Source organism: Drosophila serrata, unplaced genomic scaffold, assembly GCF_035046125.1.
Source record: "Drosophila serrata isolate PLE 108 unplaced genomic scaffold, ASM3504612v1 contig_276, whole genome shotgun sequence".
Classification (NCBI taxonomy): domain Eukaryota; kingdom Metazoa; phylum Arthropoda; class Insecta; order Diptera; family Drosophilidae; genus Drosophila; species Drosophila serrata.
The window spans coordinates 8,018,884-8,035,899 of NW_028257174.1; the positions used below are offsets into that span (position 1 = coordinate 8,018,884).

Sequence of the window (17,016 nt, forward strand, 5' to 3'; positions counted from 1 at the left end):
TTTTATGCTGAATTAGAGCTGGTTACACAATGATATTTTTGGCAAGCATATCGATATTTAGCTATAACCGTAAACAAAGCTACCGTCTCCCCAAAATGAAGGAGAGAAACTGGCAAAAGAAAGAAATAGTTAAATATATATGAAAATGCATAAAATCAGATAGATATTTATATATTTCGGCAATAAAAATGTAACGATATAAACTATCGATATATCGTATATTTTTCACATCTCTATGTGAAACACAACAACAATTCCAAAGTGTTCTGTCGGAGTTTTTCATCTGCCTGTGCAATTAAACAATTTATTGCGTCCGCCAATAGACAAATGTTTGCAGAACGCACAATTGCGCGTTTTCGCAGCCACAAATGAATGCAGCTTATCGATGTGCGTCTGAGTTAATTTAAGTCGAACCGAGGTCAGAAAAATGTACACAGTCCGCATACCTGTGCCCGTGTGTGAGTGAGAGTGTGTGCGTGTGTCGAGGCGAGTGCGTGAGTGTGTGTGAGTGCGCAGAAAGTTATACAGCTGTCACCTCCTGGCGTATGTATCGGTAAATAACAATTGAGTCAAACGGTAAAGTGCAGGCTCGCGATTACAAATCAATTAAGCATTTGCATACATAGACCCGTCCCAAAAAGTGTTCTCTTTATAGGGAGGGGGTTCCAGAGGTTTAGAATCAGAAAAAAACTGAGTGAAATGACGTGTTTTGCACTAGTGTTGCCACTGACAACACGGCAGAGTTGCCAACTTGAGTGTGCATCTACAAGAGAGTGTCCGCGTCGGCTTTGAGTGCTTGTGCGCCCTAGGCAAGATAATAAACCTGTAAACTGTGTCCCATTGCTCTAACGTGGCGATCGAAGATTACCAGGTATTTCTGGGGCTAAAGGGCCAGGTACCTCCGACCGCCGCTGCAGCACTTTGCGGGCAATAGACAACTCTGTGCTTCAAACGGGGCACATCAAGCACCACCGTTGGCAACACTGCGCGGCTTGGGAAAAGAAGCGAACAAAAAATAAGAAAACAGAAAAAGGATTAGAAATGGAGAGAAAAAGCTCTTTGGCGAAATAAGCAGTCGCAGCGCATAAGTAGGACTGCTTCAGATAGTGAACAGGCATCCACACATCCTTCCGTCCCTCCAGTCACCGCCACAACCATCATCCCTATGAATACCACCAACGCTACCGACACCACCCCCCATCCGCCATTCGTCATACGCCATCCGCCATCCGCATAACCACAACAACAGCAACAAGGCAAGGCAAGGCAGCCGTGCAGAATATATGTTTCGTTTCGTTTCGTTTGTGTGCCACTGTGTCTCACCCTTGCCCTCCTCCGCTTTGTTTGTAGGCAGCTACTCCGTGCGCACACATTTCCGTATTCCGCACCTGCAACGACTCCTGTACACCGCTTCGGATTTGAATACCGTGCTCCGTGCTCCGGCAGGCAAGCAGTCCAATCCTCGTGTTCGGATCGAACGTGGACGTACGTAAATGCCACGGACAGAGTGAAAAAAGTGGAAGGAGAAGGGAAGGAGCGACGACTGACGACAAGTGGCCTGTCAAGTGCAGCAGGAGCAGACACTGATACGCAATAGGAGGTCTCGTTGCCGCTGCCGTTCCGCTGCTTGTCCTTTCCCCCCCTTTCGCTGCGCCGCGGCCTCGCGGCGTCTTGGCCTGCTGGCCTCCTGGCCTTTCGGCATCTTTGCATCCGCGTGAGAACCACTAGCGACGACAGCAGAAGCAACAGCGCCAGAGCACTTGCAGCCGCGGTGGCGACCGCACGGCGGCTTTACAGCTGCGTTTCCTAGGAAATCTAGTCAACAGCGAAGGATTCAGAGCATCAGCAGTACCGGATACAGCTACGGCAACTGTTTGTGAGTATTAACTAATTCAGATAAGCCTATCCATCAGCTTAATTAACAAAATATAATTTTATCTTAGATTCGAGGACTTCGAATGGCATTTGGTTGTTTTGCTAGCTTGTTGCTTCGTTGCATACCACAAAAACCAGAAAAAAGATGAACAATGAACAAACGCCGTCATCAACGGACATATCGGCGGAGCGTTTGGGATCTGGAGCAGCTAATAAGCTGCCCACGATCATACCGGACACCCCCATCGTCTCGATTGCCGCTGGAACGATGAGCGAGAGTACTACTACCACCACCGCCACGAAGACAACGCCAACACCGTTCTCACAGGATCAGCTCAAGACCATGATGTCGTCTCATCATGGGGCCAAGCCTGAGAACGAGGCGGACGTGGAACAGGACAGGGACAAGGAAATTGAGAACCTAAAGAAGAAGGAGACAGTGTCTAACGACAGGCAGGAGGCGACCAAACTAGCCAAGTCGACAGCAGACGAGGGTCAGGGAGCCTTAACAGCAGCTGCCCCTTCAGCTACAAATCATATTGTCGGCCGGGATCCCAAGAAGTCCTCCTCTCCTAGTAATAGCCATAGTACTAACCACGCCGCCAATGATGCGGCATCGGAAGTTGAGGCCGGAGCCGAAGAATCAGCCTTCTCTCAGGTCTTAAGGTCGGAACTGTCGCGGCCAAAGTACGGGGACACTGCCAAGGGCAAAACCCAGGACGATCAGAATGTGGGCAAACGACAGAAGAAGAAAAAGGTAAGTGTATAAAACAAATAAAACCCATATTTTCTATTATTACCATTGTGGAGCAAAGTATCCTCGCAAAAGGGTATTTTTTTTAATTTTTCAGCACAATTAAGAGAGAGAGAGTTTCTTTGGTATTATGTAGATTTATCAATAGTCGAGTCAATGTAGCCATATCCGGTCTGTCCGTTTTTTCTTAGTTTAAATGCAGTCTCTTAATACTTTTCTTTACACGTAAAAATCAATTTTACATTGATGTTTTTCTAGTTTAAAAATATAATCACTACTACTCTTGTCCTATTACTTATTAAATTAAACAAATTTACTAATAACTATGAATTTTTTGGTATATTATCATTGGGTTTAAATTTCAGTCTTGTCCGATTAATAATTTTTCTATCGATATATAAATCAAAATTAAATAGCTTACAAATTTAAAGTTTAACTGAATTTATGAAGTATACATATATAAATTTGTACTACTTCTAATTTTATTAAAAAAAATGCATTTGTAGCACTTTTTCTTTTTTATTTATAAAACTCCTTTACTCTAATTTATTGAATCACCCTAATGTTTTCTGAAATCCAAGACACCAATACGCTTACAATAATAGAGCTTGTGCTGCAATGATGTTAGCACACTAACTATCTCGGTCGCACTTGGGCAGTTTCAACGGAAATGCTCATTTTCGGAATTTTACCGTTAGGTATTGGAATGTGCTCAGTCGCCAAACAGTAATAAGGAAGAAGAAGAGCACAATATGAGTTTTGTTGAAAGTTCTGGATTTGACAACCGAACAACTTTTCCGATTTCGTATCTGGTGTCACAAGAAACGCACATTAAACCGCAAATCAGTTTTATCTAAACAAAACACAGTAGCAGAACAAGCCGCCGCTTAAACCGCACTTATTCCCGTTTTTTCTTCTTTCCTCCTTGTTATTCTTTTTCCCCCCTTTTTTTTCTGTGTGATACAACATAGTTTATTTATTTAACTCTCCGCCTCTAACCGAACGTGGATTGTTCGACCAGTTGGAAAAGAGCCTTTGGGCAGTGCAAGTGTTCTTTTTTCTGTTGGTTTTTTTTTTTATAAGTAAGCTGTTTGCGCAGTTATTGGCGGCATTGTTGAGGTTAAGTTCGATTCTATTCCGTGTTTTGTGGATGCGCAAATGTGTACATGAGTGTGTGTGTGTCAATGCAGAAAATTTGCAATAAAACTAATTTATGTATTTTGTGTCGTTTTGCAGACAAAGTACGATACTTGGGAAGATAGCGATTTTAATGATCTCGACGACGCATCATTGAAGAAACTTCTCGAGGAGGCCTATTGGTATCGGAATCCTGGCGACAGGAAAAACAAGAGCGAGCGTTTTCTGGTGAGTTTCGCAGTCCCTCTTTTCCATCCACTTTTCAGGCTTGCAGCGGTGTCAGTTCACATACACACACACTTGCGCAGAACACCCCCTCGATACTGTGAAGGTTGGATAATCCCATATTATCCCGATTTCATTTCCCCCCAAACATATTTTCGGGAATTGTCTGGCCATTTCTAACATTTACATATGTATGTTCATCTCCACCTCTGTGTCACACTCACAGCAAATGCTAAAAAAGGCTGAGTACGACGAGGAGATCTCTTATCGTGCCATCAAAACCTGCATCACACTCAATCCAGCCGGTCTCTGCGGCGGCGGCGGAGGTAGCAGCAGCAGTAGTGCGGGGCACCACCACGGCAATCACCGCTCTTCCGATACCGCCCAGCGGCACAAGCAGGGGGGCTCCCTGCAGGATCTCGTCGAGGCAGCCCACCGCAGCGAGCTAGCCACCACCTCGGCGGCGGCAGCAGCAGCAGCGGCGGCGGCAACGGCAGCAACACAACGTTTCAACTGTGATTACCAGCTAAGTGGCCGCTCCAATCGCCGCCAACAGCAGCAGCAGCACAACCAAAACGCCACCTCCTCCTTCTCCACCGTCTCCAAGAAGATCAAGAACCCAACTGTCTCGGGGCGTCAGCGGGAAGGAGGCAGCCTGCCCAGTAGCGTTAACTTTGAGCCGACTGCAATGGATGCCAAGCAGCATAAGCAGCAGGCTCAGCTGTTGGAGGCGGTAGGTGCGTCCGGATCATCCGGTTCATCGGTAGCTAGCACCAAGCACCATCATCGCAGTAGCACTGGCAGCTGCAGCAGCCTGCCCAGCCATTTGGGCGAGCGCGATCCGGAGGCGGGCATTCAGTTTGACATGGACGAGGATGAGACGGGCACCGGCACTGGCACTGCCACGAGCGTCCGTTGTAGAGGCGTCCCAAACGACTACCTCTTGGAGGTAAGCAATGATACGTTAGGAGAGTGGGACGTACATATGGATGGCACACTGTGGGAGATAGCCAGGTCCCTCCAAGTAACGGACGGATCAGTGCAGTCGGATCAGGTGGTAAGAGGAGACAGATCAAATTGAGGCAGTTGGCTCACTGTTCTGGACGGTAGTCAGTTGTTCCTATTCTCTAATGCCTAGTCCCTAATCCCAGCTAATTTATAATCAATAATTTCCCACTCTAGTGACTAATTCAATTATGTATTACTAAATTGTAGCGTTCATAATAAGTCCAAGCCGAGTGTTAATTTTTACAGATTATTGGACAGCATCGATGGATAAAAAGCACTTTTTTAAAGAAATAAACTAAGCTAGCTAAAGCAATTCAATATGCATGAAAAAGAAAACTAGAATTTAAAATATTTGGTATTTATTTATTTCCAACCTTGTTCATTCGCCTTAAAATCAACCTTTGCCAACATTCCATTAAATGTATACTTAATAGAGTCAGTTGGCAATGGAGAAGCCTTTTCCCATCAAATTAATATATTACTTACTTTTGGAAGATTAAATTTAATTAACTTTTCAACAAATTAGCTATTTAACGTTATAATTATATGAAAACATGTACCTGAAGACTTAAGTTTCAATCGAATTGTAATTCAAATAGGAGGAATTAATGTCATATTGCAGTGCTTTTGCCAAGTTATAGGAACCCCAAGAATTTCACAATTGTTTACTTTATTTATTTCCCAGTTGTGTTTTGTCTATTATGTGTGTACACATTTGTATGGGGAGAAGTGTTTAATGGTTTCTCGAGAAATGTCATAAAATCACAACTAATTCCCCTGCTTTTTCCCCATCTGAACATGATTAGCAAATGAAGACGTCACAGAATGCACAGCCTGCCAATCCCTCGATGAAGAGTTTGCTTGACAGCCTTTGTGGCCCTCAAATGCAGCAGCAGCAACAGCAGCAGCAGCAACAGCAGCAACAGCAGCAGCAGCAACAGCAGCAGCAACAGCAGCAACAGCAGCAGCAACAGCAGCATCAGCAGCAGCAGCAGCAGCAGCAACAGCAACACCAACAGCTACAGCAGCAACAGCAACAAGCTGTGGCCAAAGTAACCGGTGGCGGTACCAGAGAGTTCCTAATCGACGACCCGCTGCACTTCTCCGTCCTGGAAGAGGCCAGGAGGAAGCTGCAGCTGCAGGCCCAATACCTTGCCGCCATTATCGGACCATTTGATATCGGTCTCGAGGAGCAGATGCGCAAGGTGGAGGCCGGTTATGTTTCGCTAAATGACAATTATACGGCCTGCTCATCAGTTTACGGCGGCGGTGCTGGCTCGCCAGCTGCCATGGAGGCCGGTAAGGCCTCTACTTCGGGCTCAACCTCGGCCCTTTCCGGGGGCAGCAACTCGGCCGGATCGGAGGCGCTTTCTGGAGATTTGCGTCCGGCTAAGATCGGTCGTATGGTTACCGCCACGGCCACAGCGGCAACGGCGTCTACTGTAGGTGGCAAGGCCACGACGGTGAGTTCCCTGCCTTGATCATTAGTTTACGAATAAAATTTAGCTTGTTACATTGCAGCGCCAGCTGGACGAGAACGGTAACGCCCTGGGCGATAGCTATGGGGGCAACGGAGCCACCAGCAGCAGCAGCAGCAGCAGCAGTAATGGGAACAATGGCAACCAGTTCACAGCCTTGATTACCACCACAATGGGCGGCAGCGCAACCACTTCTTCTACGGCAGCCCATCGCCAGACTAGTGTGTCTACGCTGCATTCCACTGGCACGACTACCACGGCCATGGCAGTGGCCGCTGTGTCGGCGTCCATCAACAGCCAGCTGCAGCAGGCACCTGTCGGAATATCGGCGGGAGCTGGAATGGGCATAGGATCCGGAATTGGAGTGCCCCAGCAGCAGCAACAACAGCAGCCCACCAAGCTGAAGGCAAAGAAAAAGTCACAGCAAGAGCGCAACACCACCACATGGACCGTGGATGTGGCAGTGGCCGGGTATCGCGGCAAGGATCCGGTCGAGCAGCTGGTCAAGTATATTGAAAACGATGGCGGCAACAATGCTGGCGGCGGTAGCAATGCGGCCGGTCAGCGCAAAAAGGAGCGCAAGAAGCAGAACAAGCTGAAGAAGAGTAACTCGCTGGAGGAGTTGCGCAGCTGTTCCAAAATGGAGGTGGACGATCTGAAACGTCAGTCGGCCACCACAGAGATGATGCGCCAGAAGAAAAATGGCTCAAACCACGTGGCCTCGGCCTCCTCGTCGTCCTCTACCTCTGCCTCTGCTTCGGCTTCCTCTTCTTCCGGCAGTGGCAAGCACAAGTCGGCCTCAGTGGCGGACATTAATAAGAACTGCAACAAGGATCAGCAACAGTCGACAGCCGCAGCGACAGCGGCTGTGCAAGTGCGAATTAGTAACAGTTCTGGAGGATCGCAGCAGCAGCAGCAACGCAAAGGCGAACGCCGTTCGTGGGGCACCGAGGAGCTGCAGTATCTGGGAGATCATCAGGAGGAGATGGCCGCCGCCTGGTCAGAGCCGGAGAATCTTGGTCAAAAGATGGCACTGACCCTGCCCGCCTTGGCGCGCATGTCCGAGCTGGACGCGCTCAATACGGTGCTGTCCGAGACCGCCGAGTTCCATGTGGTGACCAAGAAGAAGAAACCAAAGAAGCAGCGCGCCGTCACCATGGATGATGCAGCGGTGGCGGCGGCCGCAAATGCAGGCGGCAATTTGCAGCGCATGCAGCAAATCACAAAGTCGGCCTCGTCCAACATGATGTCACAGCGGATGCACTATTACACACCGTACAACAACAATAACAATGGAAATGGAGGCACTAGCGGCACCTACAAGCCGCAACAGCAGGCGTCACAGGCACAGTCACAGTACCAGGAGCAGCACTACCAGCCCCAGCAGCAGCACCACCATCACCACCACCATCATCACCACCACCATCATCATCATGGGAGCGGATCGGCGGTGGCCAATCAGGTGGATAGCTCGCGGCGCAAGTCCACGTCGTCGATGCCGCCATCGGAAAAGTCAGACTCTAGTGATCTCGACTCCGTTCACTCGCTGCCCATTCAGACGGGCAAGAAGAAGAGCCTCGGCGGCGGAGGTGGCAACAACAAGCAGCGCGCGGCGCAGGCCGCCAGTCAGCGTCAGTCCAAGCAGAACAGCAGCAGCAACAACAACTACAGCTCCCCAGCACCCATTTCCTATGCGGATATAGCCAGGAACAAACAGGAGGCAATGAACAATGCAAATGCCAGCGACACGGAGCTGGACCTGGGCTTCGGATCGGCATTGGGCGACAAGCAGATGCAGCACCATTTCAAGGGTGGTAAGTCCAAGTCGCGACCCGATTTCCCTGAGCTGCCAGGTGGCGGTGCCTCCGCCCAACAACAAGCAGTGGTGGTAACCACAGGCAACAACCACCAGAACACGGCGCCGTCCTACTCGCAAAGCCTGAATGCCACGCCACCCAGCAACAGCATCAGCGATGCGGAGACCACAAACTCGCCGGAGTTGCTGCAGGTGCTGCCTAGCAGCAGCAGCAGCAACCTGACCGCCACGCCTACACTTCCGGCCGGCGGCACAGGTGCAGGCCCGGGCCAAGGCATAGCCACAACCACGAGCAGCACGAACAGTGCAAGCAGCTCGACAACCGCTTCCGTCATCAGCTCATCTTCCACAACGTCCACAACATCCTCCTCCTCCTCGCCGCCGGCTCTGATGAAGTCGAAGAGCGTGGAGCATGATGCCAGTTACAGCTGCAATAGCAGCAACCTGGACCAGCAGTATCCGGCGCTGGAGAAGACGGTCAAGCGGCATAGTACCAACAACGTGTCTCTGTACGCCACCTCCTCTTCGAATTCGGCCACGCAGCTGTACAACTTTGCTGCAGCGGCCAAACAACAGCTGGCGGACAAGGCGGCCACTTCCGTCTCCACCTCCCCGCCGACAGCAGTTGGAGCAGCAGTAGCTGGAACAACTACCTCAGCCATTGTCGCGGCCAATGTGGCTGCAGCTACCGTCGCAACGGCATTTTCGGGCTCATCCTCCTCATCGGCTGTATCTCCTGCACCGTCCTCGGCTCAAGCTTCACCTCCTGTCGGAACAGCCAGTGGCACACCTTTGTCCGCAGTAACCGCTCCAGCCTTAGCTTTAGCCAAGTCCAAGACCAAGCCAAAGGAGCCATCTCCCAACAGCAGCAGCAACACCATCACCATCAGCAAGAAACCAGCAAAGCCTAGTCAGGAGGAACCGACGCCCAAGGCAGTCACCACTACTACCACCCAGAAGATTACGGCTGCCACACAGACCGAGGGAGCTAAGAAGCTGATCGGCGGCCAGCACAAGGTCAGCAGCAGTTGCATTGCCAAGGGAGCGGGAGCTGTGCTGGAAACCACTGCTGGCAGACGTGCGGTGATCATACTTAACGATGATGGAAATGCCAGCAGGAGCAACAACGAGTTTATCTTTGGCGACTTTAACGAAGACGAGTTAAAGCTCTTCGATGACAACGAGGAGGAGGAGGAGCAGCAGGAGGTGGGTGTTGCCCAGCCAAAGCGAGGAAGATCGGCCGCAAAGACCAAGGAGCAGCAAACGGAAACGGAACTGGAGGGAGATACGGAGCACATGGACCACGATCTGGATCAGCAAGAGTCGGAGGAGAAGCTGAGTCAGCAGGAGCAGGATGTCAGCGCCAGCAGCGATCAGCAGCTAAACGATTCGGGAACCGCTTCAGATGCGGTCAACAGCTCCGCCAGCCTCGATATGCTTTCTATCTCCGCAGAGGCGGCACAGTCGTCGCCCAGTGCGGCAGCCACCGCCACCTCATCGAGCGCCGCCAGTCTCATTAATTCGTCCACACCCTCGGCCTCATCATCAGCCTCGGCCAGCACCTCCAACTCATCGTCCTCCGTCTCAATATCATCCTCGTCCGGCGGCAATGGCGGCAATGGAAATGGTGCCGCCTGCTTGGCATCCATTTCGGGAATCCTCGGAGGCGTGGCGAATCAGTCGGGCGATAGCGGAATCTATGCCGCTGCTAATACGTCCGTGAAGGAGCACGTCAACAATTTCCTGAGCAAGGCCAGCAGCAGCAGTGGCGAGGAGGCACTGCCGAATAACACCATTGCCATGACGCAGCTGGAGACATGCAACGATATTGAGGCGGCCATTATAGCCGCTGCCCGGGCTGCAGCCGCCGCCCGGAGCACCAGCTGCAGCCGCAGCAACTCCCTTGATGCTGGCCACGAGACCAGGACCAAGGCGGCGCACCATCATCATACCACCAATGTAGGTGCCAAGGTGCCGCTGCCCGTGTTTATGGCCTACAATAACGCCGACGATGACGATGCCGATGACGAGAGCCTGCAGGAGTTGAGCTTTATGGCAGACCTCAAGGCGGATGGCGCCGCCCCGGAGGTGACTGTGCTGCCATCGCAGCCGTCCTCGCGTCCAGGGGTTATGTCCAACACGGAATTGATTGTCGACTATATAGCCAACAGTGAGTACTTTGGGGAAATCGATTAAATATATATATATATACATATATATATATGATTTGAATCTATTATCGTATCTATATTTATGGATTTTTTGTGTGTATTTTTAACCCATTTCGTTATCCACCACCCCGCAGCATGGAATGCCATTGTCAATAGCAAGTATGTTACCTACTATAACGAGCAGGAGCAGGAAACCTAGGCCCTTGGAGGAAGCCAAAAGGGAAGCCAGCAAAAAATGTAATCAGAAATAGCAACATCAGCAACCACATCAAGAGCAACAGCACCGCATCCAGGCAAGTTCCGACAGGATCACAGGAGGGCGGCACAGAGAAATTGCATACACAAATGTCCGAGTTGATATACTTTTATACATCAGATACAGATACCGATACCATGCCTACATTATAAATAACTGCTATAACAATACGCTTTTATGCTAATTAATGTAATCTAACGAACTATCGTTTAATTGAGGGATCCGCGCTAGAGAAGCTCATGTCCAGGAGGAGGTGTGAAGGAGCATAAGAGGTCAGATCAGGTCATAGAGCTGTGTATAAAAAAAGCAGGAGAAACAATGGAGTAACGACGAGGCAGGTATGAACACAGAGCATAAGAATATTTATTTTAAGCAAGTAATAGCATCAGCAAACCGTTCTTTTTCGCGATCAAGTCGGATGAGTGCGCGCGTGAGTGTGATGAGATGCATTTGTATCCGCTTTTGTTGTTTATTTATAACCTTTACCTTCTTCGGGCAACCTTACTATTACGATTACGCTCTACTTTAATCATTAATTATTCAGCTATAAAGCGAAGTGTTTTTTTTTTATTTTTATTTAATTAGTATTTGTTTTTTAACAAAAAAAAAAATAGTAACTACAACTAATGCTAGTTCTTAAGAAGAATCAGTGTCCAGGGTTCGCGTCGCATCTAGTGTACATGCAGTTTTTGCCAGTTACTTACAGAGATGTTTATGATGGATGCATTTGTATCGATTAAAAATATAAAAAGATAAATTTGGTGTACCAGTAATATGCCTCATAGGATTTGATAAATAACTTGCCATTAAATAAAAATAATCACCTACACTTGTATTGCTTGCATTGTTTGTAAACAAACTTTGTAAAGATAAACAAGAAGTCAAACGCATGTTGGCGGATATTTAATTTAAATGGCTGCAATATAAAGTTTTGAAAGTCATCAGATTATGTGTATAATTAAAATCTCCTTTTGTTGTGTCCTTAATAACATTAAATGGGTCTTGTAACTAAGGCTTCTATTAATTCCACATCTTCCCTCTGAAAGCAAGTTTTTTATTTTCTTTAAATTTCCCCCTCTGTACAAAATACAATTAAATGGGAGGATATTTTGTAAATCCCTATAATTTTTATGATTGAATTTTTATATTAGGTATATTACTGATCTATAAAATCTTATATTTATCCTTTTCTCCATACAAATGTAATCATTATGTAGATTTTTCCAATTAGCTGACAATGACTGTAGATACGACCAGGGAAAATATTGGAGAAGCAGAGCCCAACATAAATATATATTAATATATTTGTTGTGCGCGTGCATGAGAGTGTGTTTGTGTGGTGTGAGCGTGTGCATGATAAGTAATTAAGAATAGAAAAGTAAAGTCAACTATGTAGCCTACGGCTAGCCATAATCAAGCCTCACGAGGAATGTAAGCAAAGCAGACAGCAGACAAGACAAGGAAACTGAAAAAAAAAAAAAAACAAAAGAGAAATAACTATTTCAATGCACTTACGAAAATGCCGCCGTTTAGCAGGGCCTCTCTCCTTCAAGGCTTAAGAACAGACAAATAGAGGAAGGGAAATCAAATGAATTACAAGTCAGAGAGATGCAAAACAAAATAATTGTTAAGTGAACTCGTAGCATATAGAAAGCGCAAGTAAATTGCTATATCTAGAATATATATACTACATATATATGCATATATACATACGCGTATTTCTAAACGTAACTTTTTTTTGATAATGCAAGAGACGTTAATCGTTTAAAGAAGGACGAGGACCAGATGAAAGTTGAAAGAATAATACAAAATCGAAAAAGAAAAAGGAAATTATTTAGAAAAGAGCGAGATAGGGATAGCGTCCTATAAATACAGAGCTAATGATAATAAAACAAACAAACAAAAAAACACAATGTGCTGTACATTTTGAGAATAAACGCATATAAAGTTATGAATAGGGACAACAAACAACAGAATAGTAAATAAATCATTAAGTAAGCCCACAGCCATGTCCCTCCTTCTTCCTCCTTTTGCTGTTGTGTTGTCCCGCTCCTCTAAACCATGTCAAAGGAACGGTCCCTCGAGAAAGGAAGCGGAACAAAATCAAAATAAAGCCAGAGAAATTCAAGAAATATGATTGATATGAAGGAGGCACGAGGGGATATATATATATATATACATACAAGTCACTAAGTCAAACTAAGCCAATGTACACTGCAACAATTTTTAGAGACAAGTTAAGAACTAGCATGAAACAAGCAACAATATGTACCAAGTCCAAAACTTGGAAGCGAAAAAGTTGAATTGAAATTAAAAAATTAAATGATATAAAATATAAATTAAAGTTAGGCCAGTAATTCGTAATCGTAACTCTAAAATATTATAAATTACTTAAAAAACAACAACAAAACACAAAAAAATACGTTTCTTATGTGTATGTATTTATGTAAAATATATGTATTGTAGTTGTGTGTGCGTGTATGTGTATATAAATAGTAAAATATGTGACTTAAAAACAAAAAAAGCAAAAAAAAAAAAAATTTATAAAATTACAAAAGGAGAATCCAGAGAGAAAAGTATCAGGAATCAGTTGGCATTAAGTGATTATTTCATTTATTGACCGCGCTAATACATACATAAATATATAGAGTATAGTTGGATAATATTCGCCTCGAGCTTGGAGTTTGGCTAACAGACCAAAACTGAATTGTTTTAGTTCCGCCTTTTATTTTGCGTAGCTAGCGTATTGTTCAATTTATCGGATGTTGCGTTAATGGGTTATAGAAACAATCGGATTATCAAACGATTATCGACTTTCGTACAGTTCATAAACTTACTTCCCGGAGTCTTGAGTGCACTTGTTGAGTTTGGAATACAATAATAATCGTGGAGTGGAAAGTGGTTTAAGAGAGCGCAAAAAGGAAACTATAATCATAGATATATATACATCATAAGTCTATGGAATAGCTAAAGCTGAGAATTGGAATTCTATGGGACACCTGTTTAAGCGTGTTTGTTTGTGTGAATGGATCGAGGTCTTTATAAGCGTGTGAATGCCAGCCTTAATTTATATAAATGTATACATACATCTATATACACATACATAAATATATGTACTCGACTACTACTACTACTACTGAACGATGGAGCCTACTACTAAATCCTAGAATCCTCCTTGAATTACCTCCAACCTGTCATCCTCCACATCCTTCCCCCTATACATAACTTATACATACCAATATTTGTATATGCGAAATGGAAAAGAAGCGAAGGACGAGTTAGAACGAAGAAGGTCCGATTACCGATTACCAATTACGACTATACAGCAGGCAGCAGCAAAGAAAACTTATTTCTATGGGAGATCGAAATTTAATTTAAAATTTGTTTAAAATATAATATACTGAAGAGGATCGAAGTGTATTTCTGTGGAGAATCGAAATAAAATTAACAAAAAAAAAACAAACAACCATCAGTCAAAATTTTGACGAGGAGGAGTTGGAGGCGTCTTCATCCCAGGTATGCGCTCCATTAAATCCCATTTTAGTACCGAGGAATGAGATCAAAGCTGCGCGGCGACATATAGCCACGGGGTATTGGCACCTGGCTAACCTGCATGCGTCGCTTCTTCAAACGGACGAAGGCGTCCACCACCAGATCGATGGCCTTGTTGCGATCGCCATTGACGAACATGTTGTCCAGATGATCGTAGAAGGCATCGAACCGGCGGCGCTCGCGCTCCTTGGGCGAAAGTAAGCGAACCTCATCGTTTTCGCAGTAGATGGAAAAGAAATTAAACTGTGTCTCCGGAAATATGATCTTCGGGTCTGGCTCGGTGTCCATCACCCTTACCAATTGGTTAAGCAGCTGAAACTTGTACGCCTTGTGCGGGCGTATTCCCAGACGGAGCTGCAGCTCCTTGATTCGCTGCTCACGGTCCTCTGCCGGATCATTGATATTCGGTTTCTTCTCCTGCTTCAGTTTCAGCTGGCGCTTCTGCGAAATCTCGTGCATGAGACGATAATCGTCGATCAGCGAACTGCGCTGGATGCCCACGGTGGCCAGCTCATCGTCCGAGATGTGATGGAGCTTGTAGTGCTCTTCCATCTGCTTGTCGGTCATAGGGCAGCATCCGATTAGTTTCAGCTTGCGAGACTGTGGGCCTAAAGCTGCCGGCTGTGGCTGTGACGGCCTTGGAGTGAGTTCTCCTTCTGCTTCTGCTGCTGCATCGAAGATGGACATCGCCTTATCGATGCTATTGGCCATTTTCCTATGCTAACTGTTAAACTGTCTCCAAACTGGGACGTCTCCTATGCTCAAATTTTGTGACTGTTAAACTAACTGAACCTGCTCTGGGCTGATTGAGTAGCTCGACTGGACCGGGCAGTTACTTCTCCTGTCTGCCTGAAGAAAAGTGATTCTCAGCGCCTGCTAAAAATCAACATTTGAATATGTTTGAAATTCGTACTTTCTTCTAAATAAAACTTATTTATTTTGATAGTCTATTTAAATTCAAATTCAAATTGGGCGGTTTACTCATATGGTGAGTACTGAAAGCCTATTTAACTTTAAATTCAAATTTAGTAGTTAATATAATTATTATCTTTACTTCTTGTAATCTGTAAATTGTTGTTGTAGGCAAAAACAAGTCCAAGATTTGGTCGACCTGAAGTGCCAGACGAACAGAGGCAGCAGCAAGCAAATTTAATATTATACCAAGTATGCAATCTTAATGGAGGGAATTTATTGTCATCTAAATTGATCGATTTACAACTCTTTTGTAGTGTGACCAGCTTATTATTCACTAATATAATCGAAAAGCGGCAGTAATTTTTTGTAGATCTGTAGCATGGTGCTACTAGCATCGCTTGCTTAGTAAGCGGCAGGAGCAGGCCCGTCTCGAGCTTCACCGAGGGCAGCTTACCCGATGACCAGAAGGTGGCCGGTCTGAGTGGCTGCAATAGAGCTGTGTCGACACCGCCGCCCTCGGCCAGGCTCAAAGCTATACCGTCGCCACCGCCACCACCACCGGTGCGGGTGCACCTGCTATGCCACCGTGCATGGCGCCAGCAATGGGTGAGTACAAAGTTAAGTCAAGTCAAGGAGAACGTGTCAAAGAAGAACGGGTTGCAGCCCACAAATCCCTTGATGAGCTTCAACTGGTCCAAACTACAGGATGCCAAGCTACAGGGCGCCGTCTGGAGTGAGCTTGACGAGAGCAAGCTGTATAACAACATGGAAGTAGAGTCGATAGACAAGCTCTTTTCGCCTTACCAAAATGGGGTATCGATGAGTGTCTAGAAGAGATTCCACTGATAAATCTTCCCTTATTTAATGCTCTTCTCTCTTTTCACAGACCATCTATGGCTCCTATGAGGATTTGCGAGCAACTGGCGGCAAGCCAGCCAAGCATCACCAGTGTGAAGCAGGCGTACCGCGAAGTGGCCAGTTCCCGACGTCTGCGCAAGTTCCTTGAGCTGGTTCTGGCTTTGGGTAATCTATTCATTCACTCTTTCATTTATTTACACTATTTAAGTGCATTCTTAAATACCACAGGCAACTAAATCAACCGCGGAGCACGTGGCAACGGCTCCGAATACCGACTGCCCTCACTTAATCGCCTGGCCGACACCAAGTCTAGTGCCGCCAATGTAGGGTGGTGACCTTGCAATATCTCGTCCAGGCAATCGGGTGTTAATTCAAGGATCCACTGAAGCTAGAGGATGACATACGGCATATCCGTGAGGCTTCCAAGGTGTAGCTGGGCGAGATGGACAAGGATATCCAGATGCTGCGCACCAGCCTGGCGGATGTGGCACGGGAAATTGAGTTCCAACGAATCTCTGGCCCGGGCCCAGCTGGGCGATTGCTTTCTGCCCGTCATGCGGGAGTTCTACGCTTCGGGCTTGTTCCACTTTGCGGAGCTGGAGGACAAGTTTTAGGACATGAAGACCCGCTTCAATCGCGCATCATAGGTCGCATGACGAAAATAAGGCTTCTATTAACTAACTAATTAAAAAATTATAATAAACGATATTGTGAATGATAAAAAAACTGGCTTGGTTTGTTAATTAGGCAATGAATAAATGTAATTAGTTAGTCATTCCTATATGGCGGTTACTAATAGTTTATTCAAATTTGGCAGTTAAATTAATATATATTTTATTTCTTTTGTTGTTGTAAGTTCAAAGTTGTTGTAAAAGAGTTGTTTATTGTTGTTGTTGTAGTTGTCGGCGAAAACGAGCATTCACTTTGGTCGTTTCCACTACAAAATTGTCCATTTCTGGATCTGGAGTACC

At 46.2% G+C, this 17,016-nt stretch overlaps 4 protein-coding genes across 34 annotated transcripts in view; 2 read left to right on the forward strand and 2 right to left on the reverse strand.

Moving 5' to 3' along the window:
- The window catches only part of Nsun2 (tRNA (cytosine(34)-C(5))-methyltransferase Nsun2), a 45,027-nt gene that overhangs the window by 3,610 nt on the left and 24,401 nt on the right, over positions 1–17,016 (reverse strand). The window lies entirely within an intron of this gene.
- tyf (twenty-four) lies at positions 37–12,545 on the forward strand. 28 transcript variants are annotated; one of them, XM_086836096.1, is made up of 8 exons: positions 37–387; positions 1,351–1,876; positions 1,944–2,632; positions 3,866–3,994; positions 4,218–5,048; positions 5,806–6,462; positions 6,506–10,463; positions 10,599–12,545. In XM_086836096.1, the coding sequence occupies exons 3-8, from the start codon at positions 2,021–2,023 to the stop codon at positions 10,661–10,663; spliced, it is 6,252 nt and encodes a 2,083-aa protein (XP_086692222.1). In that variant the 5' UTR covers positions 37–387; positions 1,351–1,876; positions 1,944–2,020; the 3' UTR covers positions 10,664–12,545. The 28 variants fall into 28 exon arrangements, with proteins under 28 accessions (XP_086692222.1, XP_086692232.1, XP_086692239.1 ...); XM_086836106.1 differs by having other exon boundaries at positions 4,218–4,940; XM_086836113.1 differs by having other exon boundaries at positions 4,218–4,940; positions 6,521–10,463.
- Positions 14,070–15,502, reverse strand: LOC110181823 (uncharacterized). Its single transcript, XM_020949721.2, has one exon. The coding sequence runs from the start codon at positions 14,981–14,983 to the stop codon at positions 14,261–14,263; it is 723 nt and encodes a 240-aa protein (XP_020805380.1). The 5' UTR covers positions 14,984–15,502; the 3' UTR covers positions 14,070–14,260.
- LOC110181864 (disheveled-associated activator of morphogenesis 2-like) lies at positions 15,540–16,771 on the forward strand. 4 transcript variants are annotated; one of them, XM_086836133.1, is made up of 4 exons: positions 15,540–15,793; positions 15,851–16,000; positions 16,074–16,210; positions 16,274–16,771. In XM_086836133.1, the coding sequence occupies exons 2-3, from the start codon at positions 15,866–15,868 to the stop codon at positions 16,191–16,193; spliced, it is 255 nt and encodes an 84-aa protein (XP_086692259.1). In that variant the 5' UTR covers positions 15,540–15,793; positions 15,851–15,865; the 3' UTR covers positions 16,194–16,210; positions 16,274–16,771. The 4 variants fall into 4 exon arrangements, with proteins under 4 accessions (XP_086692259.1, XP_086692261.1, XP_020805443.1 ...); XM_086836135.1 differs by having other exon boundaries at positions 16,295–16,360; XM_020949784.2 differs by lacking the exon at positions 15,851–16,000 and having other exon boundaries at positions 15,546–15,793; positions 16,295–16,771.

Excerpts from the sequence above, each read along its gene's own strand:
- LOC110181864 (XM_086836133.1), top strand. The coding sequence starts at position 15,866 with ATGAGCTTCAACTGGTCCAAACTACAGGATGCCAAGCTACAGGGCGCC. Across the intron at positions 16,001-16,073 it reads TTTCGCCTTACCAAAATGGG|ACCATCTATGGCTCCTATGA; the intron begins GTATCGATGAGT and ends CTCTTTTCACAG.
- LOC110181823 (XM_020949721.2), bottom strand. The coding sequence starts at position 14,983 with ATGGCCAATAGCATCGATAAGGCGATGTCCATCTTCGATGCAGCAGCA.
- tyf (XM_086836096.1), top strand. The coding sequence starts at position 2,021 with ATGAACAATGAACAAACGCCGTCATCAACGGACATATCGGCGGAGCGT. Across the intron at positions 3,995-4,217 it reads ACAAGAGCGAGCGTTTTCTG|CAAATGCTAAAAAAGGCTGA; the intron begins GTGAGTTTCGCA and ends TCACACTCACAG. Across the intron at positions 5,049-5,805 it reads CAGTGCAGTCGGATCAGGTG|CAAATGAAGACGTCACAGAA; the intron begins GTAAGAGGAGAC and ends GAACATGATTAG.